The sequence below is a fragment of the Rana temporaria genome, chromosome 6, assembly GCF_905171775.1.
Source record: "Rana temporaria chromosome 6, aRanTem1.1, whole genome shotgun sequence".
NCBI lineage: Eukaryota > Metazoa > Chordata > Amphibia > Anura > Ranidae > Rana > Rana temporaria.
The window spans coordinates 26,649,424-26,674,238 of record NC_053494.1 but is presented as its reverse complement, the minus strand read 5'-3'; the positions used below and the strand labels follow the sequence as shown (position 1 = coordinate 26,674,238).

Sequence of the window (24,815 nt, the reverse complement as noted above, 5' to 3'; positions counted from 1 at the left end):
TGTTCAAACCACATGTGTGAGGTATCGCCGCGATTGATAGAGCGAGAGCAATAATTCTAGCCCTAGTCCTCCTCTGTAACTCAAAACATGGAACCTGTAGATTTTTTTAAACGTCGCCTATGAAGATTTTAAAGGGTAAATGTTTGTCTGCATTCCACGAGCGGACGCAATTTTGAAGCGTGACATGTTGGGTATGAATTTACTCGGCGTAACATTATCTTTCATAATATAAAAAAAATGGGGATAACTTTACTGTTGTCTTATTTTTTAATAAAAAAAAGTGTAATTTTTTCCCAAAAAAGTGCGCTTGTAAGACCGCTGCGCAAATACGGCATGACAGAAAGTATTGCAACGATCACCATTTTATTCTCTAGGGTGTTAGGATAAAAAATATATATCATGTTTGGGGGTTCTAATTAGAGGGAAGAAGATGGCAGTGAAAAATAGTGAAAAATTACATTAGAATTGCTGTTTAACTTGTAATGCTTAACTTGTAATACCAACGGCCACCAACAGATGGCGCCAGTTTACACATCTGGTGGTAATAACTTGTAACGGCTCATAACCAGATGGCGCCAGCCCACCTTCCAAGCCAAGTCGCCAGGACACCATTTCTAGTCGCCATGGCGACCTGGCGCCCGGGATTTGTCGAGCCCTGGCTTACAGCATGAGGGAGTGGGCACTGCGCATGTGTAGATTTGTGGATGAGGGAGGACACTTGTTCTATGATTGTTCCTGTGATGCACAACCATACAAGTCTGCGACGCATTTATACTTCAAACAGATGTGCAATTAAGAAATGGTCAGGGTCAGGTTTCATTCTGTAGCAAGTGCTACTTTACAGCATCTGTACCCCTGTAGTGCAGAGATTCCCAACCGGGGTTCTGCTGAAGTCTTCGAGGTTTTCTCCTGCAATTCACCAATGTAGTAGATGTATGCCCATTGTGAATTTAATGCTCACTGACAGTAAGTACTGTCTGGACACATTGATACCCAATGCCTCCCCTGTAGTTCCAGCTACTGTGCCATCACTGCACAGGGCGGAGAGGGACAAGAGGAGATTGTGCAGTGTCAGGGAAGGGTTCGCAGAAGGACTGGCACATCGGCTAATGCCCAGCAGAATCAAAGATTGGCCCAAAGAAATTGGACAATGCAAGTGCGCACACGGGAACAAATGGCCGCAAGGATGACAGATTCTGGCACCCAGTGGCTTATTTAAGGTCAGCAGCATTAACCATTAGTTGCTGGATGATCTTCAGATCTGCCAATGTGTTCCTGTTCTTGATATTATTGGATTTCCTGTTACCGACTCGGATTGCCTTTAACCTGTCTTGTCTCCATTCCTGTCTTTGACCCTTGTCTTGCTCTATTGACCCCGCTTCTGCCTGCTTATCCATATATGACCTTTGGCTTGCTCTTTGACTCTGCTGGTGCCTGATTACCAGTGTATGACCTTGGCTTACTCCTGACTCTGCTTGCTGCCTTACTCCCGGCTGACATTCCCTGTATGACAACTGGTCTGGCTCCTGACCCTGCTTCTGGCTCTCCCTTCAGCCAAGTCTCATCTGGTATGCCTGAGGGACTCCTGCCCAACAGTACATCCTGCTTGTCCAGCCACCATCCAGCAGACATCACCTTATCACTCAGTCTGTCGCAGCTGGCAACCCCACCTCTTTGGGGATAGCATTCCCTGTTACCACCTTCAGGGGTGCCCTGCACTCAGTTTAAAGGGAAGCTGTCAGGAACGTTACTTACCGAGGCCGAGATGCCAAGGGCGGCTCACCTTTGCGACTCGATGCGATCCACCCACTGGGGTTTGAGACAGAAGGAAGGACGCACCAAGAGGCACCGGGTCCAGTGGCAGGAGGGAATCCAAGGTGAACCGGGAACTGGATAGCCGAAGCTCACTGGAGGCTGTTCAGAAGCACACAGGAGATAGCCCAAACAGAAGGTGCTCAAACAGGAACAAGACTGAAGAGTAATCCAGAGAACAAGCCAAGGTCAGGGGTTGGAGCAGGTAGGGTATCCGAAGTTCAAAGCCAAGGTCAGGGATAGAGAAGTCAGACAGTCCAAATTTCAAGCCGGGGTCACAGGGTTGGGTTGAGCAGCAATCCAGAGAGCAAGCCAAGGTCAGGTAAACAGGATATCCACAGACAAGGTTTCCAGTAGCAAACACTGACAACGAACCAGCAACTTGCAAGGAGGAAGGGGCTGGCTTAAATAGGCCGCTCAGGCCACTGATTGGTCCAAAGTAGCACAGGTTCAGAACCAGGCTCCAACGGACAGCAAGACGAATAACACTGAGCAGTGGCTCAGAGGCAAAGACCTGGACCAGCAATGGAGAGGTCCTGGGTTCGATTCCACCCAGAGCCAACTGGGGAATGTGACCGTGAAAGGTTAGTGCCCTGACAGAAGCCCTCTCAGCACTTTGGGCTCCGACCAGGTACATGACAGCAGGAATGGAATGTTGTAGCATACCTGTACTCCTACTAATCTTAACTGTACTCCACTGATCCCTGCTGGCCCTCATTTTCTGTCCGGGCCTGTGGGCATCCACAGGTCCGCGTCTGAGCATTTGCATGCGCCTTAGGAACCTCAGCTGCTCTTTGGCCAGCATATTCCAGACAGCAACAAATTTGATAAATGCCCTTCCCAGGAAAGAGGGGGTACCGGAGGATAGGATGGTGACAGCTACTAGTACCGTAAACCAAAATAACTATCACCCGGAAAATGCCCTTCCCACTTATGTATTATTGCAGCTGTAATCTATTTGGCTGATTTAGCTAAAAGTTCAATTGGACTTTAATTTTTGTGTTTTGTTTTTGAGCCAGCAGGTGGCACTGTAGTCTCTTTTTGACATACCTGGCTATATTTCATTCTTGGGTTTTGCTGAGAGAAGCTCTATGTTTACAGAACTCATTGGCTGAAGCTGAACAATCACCATAGGTGTGCGCAGCCTATTGAATTATGGTGTGCACCCCGAAGCTCAAACACACGTGAGCGCCACCTGCTGTCATAGGGAGGAGGCTCTGTTGGTGGGAGACAGTTGATTGGGAGCATATTTTGTTAGGGCTTTTGAACAGGGCTTCGCGTAAATTACGTTCACGTCGAAAGCATTGACTATTTGCGATGTGATTTCGAGCATGCGCACTGGGATACCCCCACGGACGGCGCATGCGCCGTTAAAAAAAAACGTAATTTACGTGGGGTCAAAATGTATTAACATAAAACACGCCCACATCTTAGTCATTTAAATTCCGCACCCTTATGTCGGGTACACACGGGCAAACATGTACGATGAAACCGGTCCGTCGGACCGTTTTCACCGTACATGTCTGCCCAGGGACTTCTGTACGATGGCTGTACTAACCATCGTACAGAAGTCCGCGCGTAAACAATACGCGGGGCGTGTCCGTGCCGTCGCCGCGGCGATGACGCGGCGACGTGGGCGGGCCTGCCTTTTAAATGCTTCCACGCATGCGTCGAAGTCATTCGACGCATGCGAGGGACGGCGGGCGCTCGGACATGTACGGTAGGTCTGTACTGACGACCATACATGTCCGAGCAGGCAGGATTCCAGCGGACGGTTTTAAAACAAGTCCAGGAATATTTGCCCGCTGGGAAAAGGCCCGGCGGGCAAATGTTTGCTGGAATTCTGCCCGCTCGCGCCTACACACGACCGAACATGTATGCTGAAACTGGTCCGCGGACCAGTTTCAGCATACATGTTTGGTCGTGTGTATGGGGCCTTACGCCGACACATTTACACTACGCCGCCGTAACTTACGGCGCAAATTCCTTCTGGATACGGAAAATACGCTCTAAGTTACGGCGGCGTAGTGTATCTGAGATACGCTACGCCTGCCTAAAGATAGGCAGATCTTTGTGGATCTGGCCCAATGTGTTCCTCCGGACAGCAGGGCTTTCCCTGCCGGGAGAACACAATAGCTCTGTGGGAGGGATTTCCTCATCAACACTGTGTTGATGGGGGAATCAAGCCATTTTCTTTCCTGCAACCCGTGGTTGTAGGAAAGAAAATTATTCCATCTATGGCTGGCTTAGTATTCATCTCCAGTGTGGATAATAAGCCTCTCTGACCATTACAAGTCTATGTTTCAGGACACAGACTTTGAAAATTGGCTATTCCTCTTGCCTCACCTACCATCCCCCTTACTATATTTGTTACTAGAAATGGGCAGAATTAAGTTTAAGATATGGAAAAATTTGTGTATTTTTTGGGAGGTTTCCGTTGATAACTCTATCTAGTGTAACTCCAGCCAAGACTTTTGATAATATTGGGAAGGGTGAGTCCGCTTTCTGATAAATAGCTGCAATAAAGAGTATGCAAGGACAAAAAAATATATATATTCAGTATATCTCTGCAGTACATGCACATTTCCCCATGTCAGTGTTTCTCAACTCCAGTCCTCAAGGCACCCCAACAGGTCATGTTTTCAGGCTTTCCATTATTTTGCACAGGTGATTTGATCAGTTTTACTGCCTTAGTAATTACCTCAGCCGTTTCATCTGAGGAAAATCCTGAAAACATGACCTGTTGGGATGCCTTGAGGACTGGAGTTGAGAAACACTGCTCCATGTTATATCTCTGTACATGTAAGTTCAGAAAAACACCTGTGGACTGTGGCCTTCCTGTAATGACCGATAAATCGTTCAGTGGACATAAATGAACCAATTTTTTGTTAGTTTTTTCACATATACCTGGTGCAAACAATTTGGAAGGGAAACACATGGGAATGTAGGCTGTACCAAATAAATTCAACTAATGCCTATAAATAAAAACTCAACATAGACCAAAATATATTTAAATAATTTTATTGATAATTTTTTTTATTTTTTTTTATTGGTAATGGAAATGGCCGCGGCACCTTTATTGGTATATATAAATAATCCATTTAATATTATTTAAATTCTTAATAAATCAAACTTTCAATATTTCAATTCTTAATAAATAACTTTCAAATTCTCTCTCAAGATCTCGCTCGAATACCATAAATAATAAATAAATACAAAGTCTCCCCTTATCTTCAAGGGTGACATACCACATAACAGGTGCTGCGACAGGGGTGGGGGGGAAGGGGGAGCACACCACGCTGTTCCAAGTTACAGCTGGTTAAGGCCTCAGGGTAGTGGGCTTATATAGCCCCATACACGTGTATTAAGCCCGGGAAAAACGTGACTTTCAAAGCCCGGGAAACACTTGACCTTCCCGCTTAAAGTCACGTTTTACCCGCCCAAAGTTAGGCTTTTACCCGCCCAAATTACACCTGACAGCCCCAGCTAAAGTGAAGCTGACAGGAATCCATTTTTTTTTTTTTTAATTCAATCGTATTTTATTTAGAAAAAAAAAAGAGAAACAGAAAGACAAATAACGTCTCCAACATTACATACAGTAAAAGCAATTACATCAACAGTAAGCATTGTGTTTGACATAGTGAAATCATGTCTTAGTTACGTGAGAAAAGGGAAAAGGGAAAAAAAAAAAAAAAAGGGGGAATAGGAGCAAGTGTGTGTGGACCACCATATGGCCGTACGATTGAGCATTCCCCTGGTATATGAAATAATCAGTAGTTGTATCTACCAACCTCACATTAGTGAGGGGTGCAGTGTTACATCACACGCGGTATAATGGGCGAGATTATACATGAATCTGGAAGTAAAATAAGACCCATGGGGTCTCACAACGGGTAGATAGCCATAGGCGGGTCGGGGCCATGATACGTTCATTTTTTTTTTTTTTTTTAAACAAACTTAAGACCATATTTAAATATTATTATTATTTTTTTATTTTTTTTGACAGCCACTCTCCCCATGTTGTTGGGCACTAAGTAATGCCCCCTTTTCATTAACCTTTCAATTTATCGTTGGTTCGGCAGAAAATTTCCAAACTTGTCCCTAATTTTTTTTTGGCTCAAAATCGTTTCAACCGATTACCAATTTGTACCCATTAACTGTGTATAGAGGGGTGTAAATAAAGGCCTGCAGAACACCCACTCAGCGCCAAATCAAACCCACAGATCCCTAAGCAGCACCAACAGAGACAAGAATAGTAAAATATTTTTCAATATAAAACCATTGAGCAGCCGTTTAAAAAATTAAAAGGAAAATAAAAACACGGTATAAGAATAAAACAGTTCAGTCTCTGTAGTATTAAAATACACAAAACAGCGCTAAAATCATGCTTTCTGTTGAAGTCGTTAGATGAAACGCCGCGTCAGAGCGTGACCCACGACATCCCCGCTAACCCGGAAGCTCTCCAAACTAGGAAGCTGCTATGGTATCTGAAAGGATTGCCCTGCTCCCCATGGATGTCTGGATCTGGTGATAGCGCCCTCTGGGGTCACTTTTATGCTCATTTTATTGTGATTTGATGTACGTAGATAGGTTTAAGGGGGCTTTCAGTGTATGGGCTACTTTGGATTAATAAACAGGATTACACTATATTTCTGTTCCTTGTTTTTATGACCTTGTGTGGAGCTCCTGTGCCTGCTGTCCCCGCCTGCTGGTGATGGTCCGTGACAAAGTGGCTGATGTATTCGCTTACTTAAAGCGGGGGTTCACCCAAAAAAAAAATTTAACATTAGATTCAGCTGAGTTGTCAGAATGACAATCGGCTGTTTTTTTTTATTTTATCGCCGTACATACCGTATTTTCACCGCCGCTTCCGGGTATGTCTTCTGCGGGACTGGGCGTTCCTAATTGATTGACAGGCTTCCGACCGTCGCATACTGCGCAGGCGCCGTATAGAGCCGACTCGCAGTCCGGCTTCTTTCGGCAACTTCTGACGCGCTGTATGCGACGTTCGGAAGCCTGTCAATCAATTAGGAACGCCCAGTCTCGCAGAAGACATACCCGGAAGCGGCGGTGAAAATACGGTATGTACGGCGATAAAATAAGAAAAAACTGCCGATTGTCATTCTGACAACTCAGCTGAATCTAATGTTCAATTTTTTTTTTGGGGTGAACCCCCGCTTTAAGGCTCAAATTTTTCAGTTTTCTGGTGAAAACATTGAGATCATTGTTTTCCCTGGTGGAAGGCGCACGCTAGGTAGGATTACCAATATTGAGACACCATTCAGCACTTTGGATTGTTTACATCACCTTGACTCCATCTAAGACTTTCTTTATTCAGTGGTTTTTATCACGAGTCTACCATTATGGATTTTTTAGCGCTGTTTTGTGTATTTTAATACTACAGAGACTGAACTGTTTTATTCTTATACCGTGTTTTTATGTACCCATTAACTGGCCGAAAAATAAACGAACTGTCTAAATGACGGAATTTTGTGGCCGATGTATGGTAAGGTGACCAGATTTTTAAAATGAAATCCGGGGACATATTTTTTCTTTACTAGTAATGGCAACAATCAGCACCTTCTGCCCATCGCCGCCCGACTCACAGCCTCTCAAGTCTTACTCTTCGGGCACCGGCTACTACTGGATGGGGAGCGGAGGAAGATCACTCTGTCAGGGAAGGCAAGGAGATAGGCAGGTGGCTGGCCAGGATTTGAGCCAAGGCAGAAGAACATGCGAGCGAAGCTGAATGGGCATGCGCCCGAAACTGAAGAAATATTCCCTCCACTCCGACCAGCACATGATCATCAGAAAGGGGCACAGATAATGGAAAAAATACAACCCCCCTATGCTAGTAGGCACGGCTGAGCGGGGGGGTGTAATTCTATTTTTTTTTATTTAAATTCTGCACTGACTGTCTTGAAATTGCCCCTGCCCCCTATTAAATCCAATCTGGGGACAAAACCAGGGACAGACTTGGTCCGGGGACAGTGTCCTCAATCAGGGGACTGTATCCTGAAACTGGGGATGTCTGGTCACCCTAATGTATGGTCTGCTTTAGGCTAGGTTCACACTTATGCAAATCGGAGGTGGATTTCACTGCATCCAATTTGCATTACAGGAGATTGTGATTGGCTCTCTATGGAGTCGATTCACACATCCCCACGGCGGCTGCGGAGCGCATTACACAGAGGTCCTGTGTGTCTTTGGCTCTATTTCAGGTCAGAATTCAGACAAAAACTCATACTTGGTTCGCACGGGACCCCTGCTGTCAGCCGCATCCGTTTTAAGTGTGAACCCAGTTCAATGTGTTTCAGTTGGAGCTTTTATCTACTTTAAAGTAGAACTTTAGGCAAAAGTATTTTTTTTTTCATTTTGGATAGAGTAGTTATAACTAGCGATGCACCAATATAGAGTATTTGCATGAGTACCGTATTTATCGGCGTATACCGCACACTTTTTCCCCTTAAAATCAGGGGGAAAATCATGGGTGCGCGATATACGCCGATCCCCACTGTCTCTCCTAGAGCCGAGCCGAGTGTACTAGGCTAGGCTCGGCCACGCTCGGCTCCGCCCGCCGCAGCCTAGAGCCGAGTGTACTGCGCACTCGGCTAGGCTCAGCCACGCGAGAGGAGCCGAGAGAAGCCGAGACAAGCCGAGAGGAGCCTAACACACAGGAAATCCGGCTCCTCTCGGCTCGCGCCAAATCCAAAAACGAACACCAGACACGCTGGGCCGCAGACGGACACCTCCAAAGCTACAGGCGGACACGCTGGACGGAGACGGACACCTGGATGGAGGCCGCAGACGGACACCTCCAAAGCCGCAGACGCACACCCACAAGGCTGGACGGACCCCGCGCAAGGCCACAGACGCACGCCGGACAAGGCCGCCGATGGACGCAGAGCAAAAATGTAAGTTTTCTTTTTTTTCCTTTTTTACCTTTTTAAGATTGGGGTGCGCGTTATACGCCGGCGCGCGGTATACCCCGATAAATACGGTACTCATTCTCGTGCAAATGCTCCTATACCCAAAATCGATACTGTTGCGGTGCAATTTGAGCCCATACAAAATGAATGGGCTCAAATCGCACTGCAAAGAATCGCATGCGATTTGATAATTTCTGTGCAGATTGCATGCGGTTTCCCACACTACTCCTGTGTAGGAATGGGCTTGGGCATGTTCAGGATCCCACTTGCCCAATCCCGCTAGGAAGCTGACACTGCACACGGCTAATCACAGGCTGTGAAATGGGTAGGTGGGATCCTGAACACACTCCGAGCCCATCTCTACTCCTGTGTGAACTCAAGCTTGTCATAGTGACTTCAGCCTGGGTTCACACCAGGGGCAGCCCGTCCATTAGGGGCTCCCGGGCATGAATGAATCGCATAGCATGAATCTATCCATGGCTGTTGTGGCCACCCCCTATTCATGCGTCCGGCCCCTTTCAGGGCAAAGGGCGCATGAATTAAAACGGCCAGGTTTTTTTTTAAGCCAGAGGCTCTAATAGGCTTCAAAATAGGATGGGCTTGAGTCGCCGAGGATGCCAACCCAGGTGTGTTGCAATAGCGAATGAATAGTCACTGTTGCAACACTGATCCTCCTCCCGACCAATCGGGAAGCGGATCTGATACTCGTCACCCGATTAGCTGAAAGGACAGGCGATCATTTTGGATGCTTAGGAGGAGGGGAGGAGATGCACAGCAGTAGCGAGGAGGAGAAGAGTTGCTGGCCGATGCCTGGATGCCCGGTCCCCAGCAATGCCTGATCTCCGCTGCTGCTCCTAGGATGCCCCCCTGCCTAGATGGGTTAAGTGCCGGTGGACCGACGGGCAAACAGCTAGCGGGGGTGTTTGCATTTCCGCAGGGGGGTTCGTTCCCCCCCCCCCCCAAACAAAAAATCACCAGCCACCACTGGTTTACACAGCAGCAGTGAGAGGAACCGCACCACATTCCTGTTCAAATTTCATGTGATTCTTTGCAGTGTGATTTGAGCACATTAATTTTGTAATCGCACCACAAAGATATCGGTATTCGGTCTCGGCGGCTACTTGACTGAATGTATCGGTACTTGTACTTGCTGGGAAAAAAGGTACCGGTGCAATCCTAGTTATAACCCCTGTCAGTTTTTTTTCCATCATCTGTGTCCCATTGGGGAGATTTACCTTCACTTCCTGTCCCATAGACAAAAGCAGGAAGTGAGAAGAAATCTCTGAAAATTAAGAGGATCCCTTGGGGCCCTGAAGTTCACCAAAACTGTCCCCACTGGAAGATTTCCCCTTTATTACTGTTCTTTTGACCACCCAAGATGTGTGATTTCTAGCCAGATTCAGAGAAACTTAGGCTGGCGTATCAGTAGATACGCCAGCCTAAGTCTGAATGTGCGCCCGCACTAATTTAAGCGTATTCTGGTAACCAGATACGCTTAAATTAGGCTCAGATACGAGCGGCGTAAGTGGCTTACACCCTCGTATCCTAAAGTGTAATTTTTTGGCTGACCGCTAGGTGGCGCTTCCATTGCGGTCGGTGTGGAATATGTAAATCACTACTTACGCCTATTCACGAACGTACGCCCGGCCGCCGCAGTACAGATACGCCGTTTACGTAACGCAATATCAGGCCTATAGTTATTCCATCAAATAGCTGGAATAGTAATGTTAAGTATGGCCGCCGTTCCCGCGTCGAAATTTTACATCGTTTGCATAAGTCGTCCGTGAATAGGGATTTACGTAATTTACGTCCACGTTGAAATCAATAGGACCGTGCGGCGTACTTAGCCGCAATGCACACTGGGATATGTAGGCGGACGTAGTTCCAAAAAAAACGTCAATCACGTCAGGTCAACCCAAATTAGCATAAAACACGCCCCCTCAGCCTATTTTGAATTAGACGCGCTTACGCCCGCCGCATTTACGCTACGCCGCCGTAACTTAGCAGGCAAGTACTTTGTGAATCAGGTACTTGCCTCGCTAACTTACGGCGGCGTAGTGTAAATGCCATACGCTACGCCGCCTCAAAGTTAGGACGCCCTACCTGAATCCAGCTATTCCTTTCACTCTCAGCCTAGGTTCACACTGACTGCGGGACTTAAGTTGTGCGATTTCAGAGACATCTGTGCGGGTTTCTGCACAGGTGTCAATGAAAATCGCACCCCGAAATCGCCAAAAGTAGTACAGAAACTACTTTTGGGAATCGCTGCAACGCCGCATTTGCCGTCAACTGCCGCCGATTTGGCATGCGATTTTCCACGTCAACTCGCATGCCAAATTGCATCAAAAAGGACAAAGAGAGAGGGTGTTCTAATCCCTCTCCACTCTATCCAAAACTGAAAAAATATGTTTTGCCTTTAGTAATACTTTAAGGAATGCATGTCTTTTGAAAGACCAATTTTTGTGTCATTGTGATGAATCCTGGGGCTACGCCTTGTTTAGATCTCTCTGTGTTCCTGTCTGCAGATTATGTGAGTAATAATTCTAAGTATTGTAAACGTTTCACCTGTTGGAAAGAATGGGGTTTGTAATGGTAACAAAGCAGTAGCACACTCCTTATCGTGAGAGCCAGTGACATTTCAGCATGTTTACCAGGAAATACAAGTCTAGCTGGACTTCCTGGTTTGCCTTCAGAGTGTGTCAAGGAGCCCAACGACAAGTTGTCTGAGGAGACTGACTGATCTTTCCAAGTGTTTGGCAAACTGAGAATAATATGAGGTACGGTTCTTTAAGGATTGTCCTATCGCCTGTCCCAACTTCCCAATGTACCACCAGCTTCTGTCTGCAGATGCTCAGAAATATTTGAATAATGCTTCCCTTTTTAAAACTCTTTGAAGCTCTTTTAACCACTTAACCCCCGGACCATATTGCTGGTCAAAGACCAGAGCACTTTTTGCGATTCGGCACTGCGTCGCTTTAACTGACAATTGCGCGGTCGTGCGACGTGGCTCCCAAACAAAATTGGCGTCCTTTTTCCCCCACAAATAGAGCTTTCTTTTGGTGGTATTTGATCACCTCTGTGGTTTTTAGTTTTTGCGCTATAAACAAAAATAAAGCGACAATTTTGAAAAAAAATGAATATTTTTTTACTTTTTGCTATAATAAATATCCCCCAAAAATATATACCGTATTTATCGCGGTATAACGCGCTCCCGCGTATACCGCGCACCCCTAATGTTGCCCCCGAAATTCCTGTAAAAAAAAGTTATATGATTTTATTACTTACAGTTTTGGTGTCTTCCCAGCGTCCATCGTCCGGTCCGGCGTCCGTCTGCGGCCTCGATGGTGTCCTCCCGGCTTCTCCAGCGCGCGCCTCACGTCGAGTCCCCGCTTCCCGCGCCCAGTTCGAACGCCTCCGCCGACATATACCGAGTGCAGTACACTCGGGTACATTCGGCAAGGCTCGGCTTAGTTCGCGCTCACGCTCTGTGACGTTTATGCGTGAGCACGAGCGAAGCCGAACCTGGCCGAATGTACCCGAGTGTACTGCACTCGGTATATGTCGGCGCAGGATTTCAAACAGAGCGCGGGAAGCGGCTATTGGCGTATATCGCGCACCCACGATTTTCCCCTTATTTTAAGGGGAAAATAGTGCGCGATATACGCAGATAAATACAGTAATTTTTTTCCCCCTCAGTTTAGGCCGATACGTATTCTTCTACATATTTTTCGTTAAAAAAAATCGCAATAAGCGTTTATTGATTGGTTTGCGCAAAAGTTTTAGCATTTAAAAAATGGGGGGTATTTTTATGGCATTTTTATTAATATTTTTTTTTTTTACTAGTAATGGCGGCGATCAGCGATTTTTTTCGGTACTGCGACATTATGGCGGACACTTCGGACACTTTTGATACATTTTTGGGACCATTGGCATTTTTATAGCGATCAGTGCTATAAAAATGCATTGGATTACTATAAAAATGCCACTGGCAGTGAAGGGGTTAACACTAGGGGGCGGGGAAGGGGTTAAGTATGTCCCTGGGTGTGTTCTAACTGTAGGGGGGGGCCTCACTAGGGGAAATCACTGATCTTCTGTTCATACATTGTATGAACAGAAGATCAGCATTTCTCCCCCAGACAGGACCGGGAGCTGTGTGTTTACACTCGGATCTACAGCGACTGCACTTGAAAGTGCACTTTCGAATGCACTTGTAGTGCATTTGCCTTTCGTAAATAACCCCCACTGTGTGTCTAGTACCACATCCTAAAGAAAAATCTACACAAATTCCTCTACCTAACAAATTGAGGACTTTTCCGGTACCACTCAAAAATTGTAAAATATATCAAAATGTTTCTTGTACAAAAGATAAAAATTGTATAGACAATGACAAGACTGATTTATACGTTCACAGCTTAAAATATATGATACTGTTTGTAGTTTCCGCATCATCCCTGCTGTGATTGGGTTGCTTGCTGTAACTTGGACGCGTTTCACGGGTCGCTGCCCGCTTCATCAGGAAGAAAAAAACTACAGCCAGGCTCTATCACTAATTACGACCAGTTGCTGCCAATTTCCTTAGCAGATTGAGCAGTTCATTGGGCACGTATATGTGGCGCCTATGTACTTTATGGTACTGGTGCTAGTTAAATTTAAGGGTAGATCAGAGTGTAGTTAAACTCTGATCCATAATTGTTAGTTGTAAAATAGGGTTTCTGTCTCAGCTTGGCTGTGCTGTGGGCCCATTCTGTTGTACTGGGGTGTTCTTCCAGCCCCGGTGCTGCAGGTGGCAGCAGTGGAGTCAAGGTTTGGGTGCTCTTTCCCAGCAGCCAACCAGGAGGGTTTGACCTCGCTGTGCATGCTGGGGAGGGGTATTTGAGGCAGATGTCATTGGTTCTGGGTCTTTTTCATCCAGTGTGGCACCCACCTTTAGGGTGGCCACACCACGGCGCCCTGGCGTTATGGCCTACCTTGCTGGGGCGTGCGTGCCATGCAGTGTTCCTGGTTCCGGAGCAATACTGGCCCGGAGCATCTGAACAGCGGCGGGGACCCAGTGAGTGACTGGGTTCCCACCTTTGAAGATCCCAAGCTGTACTGCTGTTCGGTGGGGAGTCAGTCTGAGGAGCGCCATTGAGAGGGTGGCGGTCCATAAGGGCCTGGACAAACCACCGGGGATCGAGGTAACCAGACACTGAGGGATTGATCACCTGTCAGTCGGTACCTGGGCGACAAGTTGAAGGAGATCCAGGCGTAACTCATCCAAGGAGGGATACCTCCGAGAATTCAATCCAGAAGGGGGCTTGTGGCAGAGGTATCTTTCTGAGGCTCACCAAGGAGGGTCTGTGGCAGAGACTTTATCCTGAAATTGCCTGAGAGATACCCTGGCTGCCAGGTCAGTGAGAGAGGCCTGTCCTGGTAAGCTAAACCTACTCCGGCGGGAGTGGCGCAGAGAAGTGTTACGTTTGGGAACAGGACTGTTTCCTTATCATAAAGCCTGAATCTACAGTTCTCTCTCTTCTTCAACTTTACTTTCCCCACCACAAGTTATTGTTTTTACCCGGCTGGGTAATAAAGAGCACAGCAAAGAGCACCTGTCGTGGAAATTCCTTTACTTCCACTATATGCAATACGCATCATTCATCCCTAGGAATTCAGAGGAGCCATGAGGTAATACGCCGCCCAAACATCCAGCAGCTCCTCCGGGGGTAGTGCTACATATATGCACCCTAATGTTACCCAAGGTCACGGTTCAAGCCAATATCGGTAGTAAGGAGTATCTTTTTTTTTTTTTATTTACTTTAAGCTTTACCCATTGCTATACCCACACATTTCTTCAGACAAGTCTATGTCCTCTTCACAAATTTGATTTCGTCATAACAAACACCCTAGAACTAATCGAGTATTACGAAGATATCCTAAACACCTCAGGGGCCTGTGAGTTGTGCCTCAATTCATTAGTTAGGGGTATTTGTGCCACCCTTTATTTGTGATGGGCCTATAGGACAGCTTAGGCAGTTAGAGAGAGTTGGTAAGGCTCCATACTTAGGCTCTCTACTTAGGCAGCTGGGACAGTGTTTGCCAACCAGAGTAGCATTGGATTTAGGGCAACCAGGCCACTGGTTTGCAGGCATCTGGAAGTGTCTGCTATTCAAAGCTAGCTGCTGTCCAAGGTAAATATTTAGACGCTTCAAGCTTAAAAAAAGTGGATGTAAACCCAAAAATGTACTCTTTTTATTGTTCAGTGAAATAAAACAGACTTCCAGATAAAGACCAAAGTCCTTGCTTGAGTGACAGGTTATTTACATATCTTGTGCACTAGCTTGCAGACATGCACAGCTTCTTGTCTATGTATGTTCTGATGGCTGTTTACACTGAACTGTGGATCACCCCATATTTTGAAAACATTTAATCAAAACACAGGAAAGACAGCCAATCCTGGGAGAGCTGGACGGGAGAGGAGAGGAGGAGAGGGGAGGGGGATGTGAATTGTGCACTTTACAGAATCTGTGCATGTCTGCAAGCTAGTGCACGAGATATGTAAATAACCTGTCACTCAAGCAAGGACTTTGGTCTTTATCTGGAAGTCTGTTTTATTTCACTGAACAATAAAAAGAGGATTGCTCAGCGCTGGACTAACTCTGTGTGGCAAGACTGGGCACAGATGATAGGAAATCTTATTCTCTACATTGTGACATAAAAAAAAAAAAAAGGACAATATTTTGTCACTCCACCCTCCATGTCATCTTTGTGCAGCTTTTATTCCACTGACACAGTGATCTTTGTCTCTTTTTGAAGTATTGGTGTTGGATTTTGGCTGTGAACTCGTCCTTCCATTGTTCCCTTTTCTCTGCAGAGATGAATCACCAAAGGAGGATCTACTGGCTGCGTTTGGGAGTCCTACTTATTCTGTCCCTGGCCGTCATAAAGTATCTGTATAAAAGCAGGTAGGTGTGAGAATGCTGACATGCAACAACAGCAAATACTGGGCTTCCGGACAGATACAGCACAGAGTAGATATGAACAAAGAATTGTGTTTTCATCGCTGTTTCGTTTAAAGGGGTTGTAAGGGTTCGTGTTTTCTCACCTTAATGCATCGGATGCATTAAGGTGATCCAGCGAGCTCCTAAGGCCCCTTTCACACTGGGCAGGGGAGGTACAGTGGTGGTATATTATTTAAATTTGTATTGAGTGGTATACAGCAGATACAATAACAGGGTAACTTCGCCAAAACATATAATCAGTAGACAACATCATTAGCATTACTAATACATCAGGGTATACTCTGGAAGGGCAGAGCACAAACACGCGATAACAAAAATAAAAAATAAGCAATGCTAAGAAAAGGGTGCCATTACCCCTCCAACCGGTCTACGTTAAAGGCAGTCTCTCCCCTCTAAAGTAAAAGAGAGATCAGCCAGATCATTGGGGGAAAGTCTATAACTGTGAGTATTACTAGGTTCTGCGCACACCACTCTTTTGTTATTTTTCAGAGAGAGAGAGGGAGGTGGGGGAGGGGTTCTTCAGGGCGGGAGGTGGGGTTACAAGGAGGCGGGAGCTGTTTCATCTCACGGGAGCCAGGGTAATCAGGACCGATCAGACAGTAGGACTCACTGGCAGCAGCCCCCCGGCTAGGCATATTTGAGGAATTCATCAGAGAAGCGGAATTGGACCCAATAAAACCATCTGGTCTTGTGTTCCTCCGTCTTATCTCGCAGAACCGAGGTCAAGTCTTCCATTTGCTCTATATCTTTCACCCTTGCGAACCATTGCGCCACCGTCGGCGCAGATTGTTGTTTCCATAGGGGCGGCATGCACGCCTGTGCAGCGTTAAGAAGGTGTTTGAGAAGGGATTTATGATAACGTTTCCTGGATAAAGGGGTAAGGTTTAGTAGGATTGCGGCCGGGTCGGGTATAGCGGTTTTTAGCGTCGCTATACCATCGTATTTACCGCAATATTCGACCGCTAGCTGTGCGGTTTTAACCCCCGCTACCGTCCGAAAAAGGGTTATTACCGCCGGCAATGCGCACGATTTCAATGGGAAGGAGCGGTAAATGATCGGTAAACACCCCGCTCCTATACCGCTCCGAAGATGCTGCTTGCAGGAGATTGTTTTTCCTCCCGCCAGCGCATCGCCTCAGTGTGAAATCCCTCGGGCTTTCACATTGAGAATGCTGGGGCAGGAGTATTTCAGGCACTATTTTTAGCGCTAAAACGCCTGAAATACGCCTCAGTGTGAAAGGGGCCTAACACCCTGTATTAGGCTGACAATACTGTACCTATGCTGCACTGAAATCCAAAGCACTGTTTTCAGTCCTGTCTGTTTTCAGTTCCTTCTTGCTGGACTACCGAACCCTCTGCCCCATTCCACATGAAAAACAATGCTGCCTCTTTGACTCCCAGGAGCTTTCCTAAACACTGTGCATAGGTAAAGGGCCCTCGGGAGATGTAGGTCTGGGGGAGCAGACAGGCCATACTCCATTTGAATCTCAAAGAACTGAGTGAAGTGGGGTTCACCACTCCAGGGAAATCCCAAGTGCAATTGTGGATAAGTCCAGGTGGATGTGGGTGCTGGCAATGCACTAGGCAATAGAAAGTAGCAAAGGACGGATGGACGGCCGCACACCAAAGAACTCTTGAGTTGTCTTTATTGGAGGAACATGAGCAAACACCGCAAATACACAGCAGGAATCAAAAACAGCCGATGCGTTTCACACTTAGTGCTTATTCATGGCCATGAATAAGCACTAACTAAGTGTGAAACGCGTCGGCTGTTTTTTTATTTCTGCTGTGTATTTGCAGTGTTTGCTCATGTTCCTCCAATAAAGACAACTCAAGAGTTCTTTGGTGTGCGGCCGTCCATCCGTCCTTTGCTACTTTCCATTACCAGTGTTAACCATTTTGAAGCCCATTGTGCTGCAACAGCGTCCATTACTCTCAGTTGCAACCCCCTTTGCTATGCAACCCATTCACTTGATGTGGTACTGCCTGCCGAATGAGCATAGTATAAAATGTTATACTATGCTATGCTATATTTTACTCATACTATATTCATACTATAGTTTTTCACTTCTGTGCACAGTCCCCCGCAGGTTTCAAAACCCGTTATAGTGAAGGCCAATGACCCTTTTTGGGGTGACAAGGTGGAAGCCAGGATAGACCCAATCATCAAAGAGCTACCCCCGGAGCCACCTAAGGAGGAGCTGACAAAACCCGTGGCCAAGAAACAGACAGCAGTGCGCAAGGACTTTAGTAAGGTGCAGATGCAACTGGTTCACCTCGACCTCAAGGGAGCTCCTCTGAAGATTTCTTACTATGAGCAGGTGAGCGACCAGATTAGTTTATTAACACTTGTGTCTAGTCATGTGACCCGAATCAGGACATTGGTTACCTGTTGCCTGCCACATGATCTTAAAGAACTTATCTTTATCCAAGCCAAACAATGGATCCCTTACATCAGCAGAGGCCATGTGACGACTGCTAAGGCACTGGACATGTGACCCAAGCACAAGAGGGATGGAGAATCTCCCACTTTGAAAAAAAAACTTTTCAGGTGTTCATTAACATTTAATCTTCAGCCTTTACCTATCTATCTGGCCCTTGGGGCACGATACCTCCCACTCATACAAGACACTATTCTGCCTACTGACATGGGGCCCAATTTCTCCCACTGATACCAACAATTAGGCCCTATTTCTCCCACTGATACCAACAATTAGGCCCTATTTCTCCCACTGATACCAACAATTGGGCAATATTTCTCCCACTGATACCAACAATTGGGCCCCATTTCTCCCACTGATACCAACAATTGGGCCCCATTTCTCCTACTGATACCAACAATTGGGCCCCATTTCTCCCACTGATACCAACAATTGGGCTCCATTTCTCCCACTGATACCAACAATTGGGCCCCATTTCTCCCACTGATACCAACAATTGGGCCCCATTTCTCCCACTGATACCAACAATTGGGCCCCATTTCTCCCACTGATACCAACAATTGGGCCCCATTTCTCCCACTGATACCAACAATTGGGCCCCATTTCTCCCACTGATACCAACAATTGGGCCCCATTTCTCCCACTGATACCAACAATTGGGCCCCATTTCTCCCACTGATACCAACAATTGGGCCCCATTTCTCCCACTGATACCAACAATTGGGCCCCATTTCTCCCACTGATACCAACAATTGGGCCCCATTTCTCCCACTGATACCAACAATTGGGCCCCATTTCTCCCACTGATACCAACAATTGGGCCCCATTTCTCCCACTGACACCAACAGTGGGCCACTATTCCTCCCAATGATACCAATTGTGGGGCACTATTCCTGCCCCTAATACCAAATGTGGTGATGTTTACTCCAACTGATGCCAGGAAAATGTCCACTCCCGCTGGCCACAGTCTGGCCCCCCTAGAGTCTAAAGGACATTAAATTGGCTCTTTTGTTTAGAAAGTTTAGAAACCCTATTGATCAAAGTGTAGGGGCTGAATTTTATATGAACATGCTTTACAGTGACACTAAAGGTTCACTTAAAAAAAGCTGCCACTGTGCAGTTCGTTTTGCACAGAGTGGCCCCGATCCTCATGTTCTGGGGTCCCACGGCGGCTCTCGCGGCTCCTCTGCGCAATAGATAACCCCCTCTGGGAATCTTTCTCCCGAGGAGGTTACCTTGCGGGCGTGCTCCCGTGTCATACACTTGGCGTCCATAGTCACAGAGTGTATGACTTGGCCCCCGACGGCCGCATCATTGGATTTGATTGACAGTAGCGGGAGCCAATGGCTGCGCTGCTATCAAGCTATCCAATGAAGAGCCGAGAAGCTGCGGAGGACTGGGGCTGGGTGGACGGACACTGCAAGGTGTTTTTTCACCTTAATGCATAGGATGCATTAAGGTGAAAAAACACAAAGGTTTACAACCCCTTTAATCTTTAGATTCACTTTAAATATCTGCACTGATCGTGCCACACTTCTTATGCCTTGTACACACGATCAGAATTTCGGATGAAAAAATTCCGTTTGACTTTTTTCATTGGATATTCCGACCGTGTGTGGGCCCTCTGCTGGGCATAGCAGAGGGATCAGCAGTTTTCAGAGCGGTATTTTCTTTTACCCCACTTTTTTCCGTCGGAGTTTAGAAATAGAGCATGTTTTATTTTTTTCCGATGGAAATCCAGATCGTCTGTGTGGAACTCCGACGGAGAAAAAAACACGCATGCCCAGAATCAAGTCAACGCATGCTCGGAAGCATTGAACTTCATTTTTCTCGGCTCGTCGTAGTGTTTTACGTCACCACGTTTTGGACGGTCGGGAATTTGGTCTGACAGTGTGTATGCAAGACAGCTTGAACGGAATTCCGACGGAAAATTCCATCGGATTTTATCCCATCGTAAATTCCGATCGTGTGTACAGGGCAATAATCACTGTCTCTGATATAAAAAGGTCTGTGTTGTCACCATTTTCTGTAGTTCAGTGCAGCCAGTAGGAATGGTTTATTTATTAGCTGATCCACTCTTCCAGTATCTTCTGGATTTAAAGGATCACCTTGCAGTAGGCATGTAGTTCATTGTATTCTAAAGCAGACTTTTTGGGCTCATTTCAACCAGATTCTGATCACATGACCCAAATCAGGTCACATGGCCTTCAGTAGCTCTGCGTTGTGAATACCGACCCCAGCAGAGTCTTTGAGTGAAGACCCTACAGACATCAGCTGTGGCAGAAGCAGGTCAATAGCTCTAGAAAAGATGATTCTCCAATAATTTTGCCTTGTGTGTCTTCTCTTTTAGATATTTCCATTGTTCTCCAAGCTGGGGGCCAACGGACTACTCATTGAATATGAGGACATGTTTCCATTTACTGGAGAGCTGGAGATCCTGAAGTCTCCGTATGCTTATAGGTGAGAGTCTTGGTAATGTTCTCATAATGGCTACAGAATCATTAGAGAATTGCTTCTATTGACACACAAAGAAAAAAAAAAACAATCCCACTATCATTGGTGGCACTTTCTTGACTTGCTAATGAATTTCTCCACAGTGCTTACAGCTATGGAGGTCAGTTTACTCTTAAAACAAATGTATTGTTTGTTAAGAATCTATAAAATGTTTAGCAATTCTAAAATACTGTAACACTAATACATATTTTTATTTACTGACTCTCTGCCTCTCATATTTCCAGTGAAGAGGACATTGTAAAGATATTGCATCTTGCTGAGATAAATAATCTAGAAGTGGTACCCCTCATACAAACATTTGGACACGTGGAGGTAAAATAATGACTTTTATAAAATATTGGCCTATCAGTGAAGCTTGCATTATTAAAGAAACCATGTCACCCCACTTCAAAAGAATTAAAATACTTACTTGCCATGTTTTTTCTTTTCCTTAAATTATATTTTACATCTATGAAATTTGACTTTTGAACTTGCTATAAAATTTGACTACTGAAGTAAGAGTTAATTCCCTCCCTCCATGCACACCATAGTCCAGAAACTCTTAGGTAGATTCAGAGAGAGTTAGGCCGGCATGTCAGTAGATACGCCGACCTAACTCAGAATCTGCACCGACCTATGTTTAAGTGTATTCTCAAACAGAGATACGCTTAAACATATCTAAGATACGACGGCTTGCGCCATCCTATCTTAGGTTGCAATATTTCTGCTGGCCGCTAGGTGATGCTTCCATTGCGGTCGGCGTAGAATATGCAAATCACTAGATACGCCTATTCACGAACGTACGCCCGGTCGCCGCAGTACATTTACGCCGTTTACGTAAGAGATAGGCCGCCTAAAGTTAAAGCTAGGCCCTAGGTGGCGTAGCCAATGTTAAGTATGGCCGCCAGTCCCGCTTCGAAATTCAATATTTTTACGTCGTTTGCGTAAGTCGTCCGTGAATAGGGATTTACGTCGTTTACGTCCACGTCGAAATCAATAGGCCCGTGCGGCGTACTTAGCCGCAATGCACACTGGGAAATGTAGGCGCCCGGCGCATGCGCAGTTTAGAAAAAACATCAAAAACGCCAGGTCAAGCCCCATTAACATAAAACACGCCCCCTTAGACAAATGTGAATTTGGCGCCCTTACGCCCGCCCGCTTTAGGCTACGCCGCCGTAACTTAGCAGGCAAGTACTTTGAGAATCAAGTACTTGCCTCGCTAACTTACGGCAGCGTAGCCTAAACAGGCTAACCTATGCCGCCGCAAAGTTGGGCCAATGTCTCTGAATCTACCTATATTTGTGCTGGCCCAGCTCCCCCCCCCTCTCCATCTATCTACATAATCTTTTATGCCTTTTGGACTTATGATGATCTTAATAACACAGAGTTTATAATCTGCTTATCTTATATCTTCGCTGGTTCCTCATGACCCCCCTCATCAACATGCTGATGCCCTTAATAAATTAAACCTTACCATTTTCTATACAAATCTTATTTTAGACCCAATGATGTCATCCCCCACAGTAATTCCTCAGTCTTTCATGTTAAATGACTCCCACCATCATACAATTAAAGCTGGCCATATATGAAGTGTTGTTTTTTTTTTGATGAGCTGGTTGGCTGATCGAAAAAAAACTATTCCCCCATCCACAAAAGTGAGGAGGATGGAGGAAACCTCCCCACTGTTCTATTGTTTTCTAACAGTGGAGACTCCTTCACTTTTAGAATACGCTGATCAGTGCTGCAGACACTTGACTGCAGGTACTGATAGAATGAATGTTTTTCAACACTCAATTAGTTTGACTTCTCTTGAACAGAAACTGCCATAGATGAATCGAAATTCCTCCAGCACCTGCTGAACTGGCTTAATTTTTATCCATCTATGACCAGCTTAATGGAGAAGTACAGCCAAAGCACATTTGGCTGTAATCCTCCTGTGGATCAAAGGAGTGCAGTTTGTTCTGTTCTGCACTCCTGTGAGCCGTTTTCAATTGAAGCCCGCTAATATCACAGAGCCAGTCCAGGTTCGGGAATGATTCCATATGGTTGCGATCCACCCACATGCCTGGACCGGCACTTAGCTCAGCCTCTTAGCAAGCGACTGAGAGCTTGAGGCAGTTGCTCCCACCCTCTCCACAGCCCAGCACTCCAGTGAGTAAGGGGGTCAGAGCAGAGAGCCGGTGGCTGACAGTCACCAGCTCTCTGCTCAGGGAGCCCCGAAAACCGAGCGATCGGCAGCATTTAATTTGAGCGGTTCTCAGTGTTCGAGCCGGCGGGGGACAGATGCAGCATGAGCCTAGGTAAGTATGAGTCCAAAAAAAAGGAGATCAAATCTCGTACTTTGCCCTTGAAGACTAAGGCTAGGACTTAGGAATTGGAACAGGGACCTCCCCCAGGGGTCAGAAGGCAGGTTCCCAGAGGTCAAAGGTCATGGTGCGTGGCTGACCCACCCCCACCAAAGTGTATCGCCTACCCCAACTAAGTCGGAGAGTGAGCAAGTCGGGGAAAGCGTTTAGCATTCAGAATACACTGATCAGTTCTGCAGACAATTGACTGCAGGTACTGATTGAATGAAAGTCTTTCAACACCCCCATTAGAGAAGTCAATTAGTGTGACTTCTTTTGAACAGAAACTGCCATAGATGAATCAAAATTCTTCCAGCACCTGCTGAACTGGCCGAACTTTAATCCATCTATGACCAGCTTAATGGAGACGTAAGCACGGGGGGCAGAGCAGAGACCCGGTGGCTGACAGTCATCGGCTCTCTTCTCAGGGAGCCTAGAAAACCAATCAAACAGCGGTATTTGATTGTTTGGTTCTCACTGTTCGAGCCGGTGGGGGACAGATGCAGCATCAGCCTAGGTGAGTCCAAAAAAAGATCAACTCTCATACTTCTCTTTTAAGAGGACTGAGGATATACAGTGAGTACAGGACATCATGGACCCACACCCTGAGACAGCGTCACCACGGTACCCTGCTCTCGCAGTGTAATAACTCAGAGATGTCATCCCTTTTAGGGCCAATTTCTGTATCATTGAGGGCCATCTACAGCTGGAGAAGATCTGAAGAGTAAGAGGATAATAGTGAATTCTGGAATATTTTGACAGTCCGGTGCTCACACTTGTATTTCATTATTTTTGTTAAAGCGGAGTTCCACCCAAAAATTGAACTTCCGCTTGCTGGAATCCTCTCCCCTCCGGTGTCACATTTGGCACCTTTTCAGGGGGAGCAGATACCTGTGCCTACTCTGTCCCCCCCCCGCTGTCAGCAGGGACCAGTATGAACGTGCAGCACGACTCGCGCATGCACAGTAGGGAACCGAGGAATTAAAGCCGCAAGGCTTCACTTCCTGATTCCCTTACCGAAGATGCCAGCGGCAGCACCCGAGAGCCGACGGACAGATCGGCTTCAGCTGCCGACAGCGCGGGCACCCTGGACAGGTAAGTGTCCATATATTAAAAGTCAGCAGCTACAGTATTTGTAGCTGCTGACTTATAATATGTTTTTTTTTTTTTTTTTTTACGGAACTCCGCTTTAAATAGGCTATGTAGAGGTTACAATGTTTTTTTGTAATATGGCAGAGCCAATAAAGTTCGAACCATGCTTTTCTCTCAAGAGGCTGTTAGCTGTGACATAGGACAAGATGGCAGCACTCAAGTTGTCCACTTTAAAGCCATGGCTTCCTGTTATCATATTCTATTTCTGTTCCATTTCCCACCCTCCCCTTGCCTTTGGAAAATAGACAAGCGGGAACGTATTGAATGAAATGAATTTAATTGTACAGCAGTCTGCACGATCGTTCTCTTCATGCTTGGCTAGAGTCACAAAGGATTGCATTTCTATCTCTTCTCCAACAGTCTTGTACTCATAAAGCTGTTGATGATTCAATCAGTTTCCCCAGAGTGAGTGCTGCATGCTGGGAATCAATTCAGGACCCATCCTGTCACTCAGGACTGATTTACGCCACTATAGCACTTAAAGGGAAACTATATTTGGTATTTATTCACAATGGGGTTGATTTACTAAAATTTGAGAGTGCAAAATCTGGTGCAGCGCTGCATGGTAGCCAATCAGCTTCCAGTTTCTTTTGTCAAAGCTTAAAGGTTCACTAAAGGAATTTTTTTTTTTTTTTTTTTTAAATAA

General features: G+C 46.1%; 1 protein-coding gene across 4 annotated transcripts in view; it reads left to right on the top strand.

Moving 5' to 3' along the window:
* LOC120943285 (hexosaminidase D-like) overlaps positions 1–24,815 on the top strand; it is a 65,122-nt gene that overhangs the window by 3,369 nt on the left and 36,938 nt on the right. For 2 of the 4 annotated variants that reach the window (XM_040356495.1, XM_040356496.1), the window contains 4 exons: positions 15,592–15,682; positions 17,819–18,059; positions 20,530–20,639; positions 20,918–21,005. In XM_040356495.1, the coding sequence (XP_040212429.1) occupies positions 15,594–15,682; positions 17,819–18,059; positions 20,530–20,639; positions 20,918–21,005 (528 nt within the window). In that variant the 5' untranslated portion in view covers positions 15,592–15,593. Of the gene's footprint in view, positions 1–11,411; positions 11,519–15,533; positions 15,683–17,818; positions 18,060–20,529; positions 20,640–20,917; positions 21,006–24,815 lie in introns of those variants that run through there. The other 2 variants (XM_040356494.1, XM_040356497.1) reach the window with 2 other exon arrangements.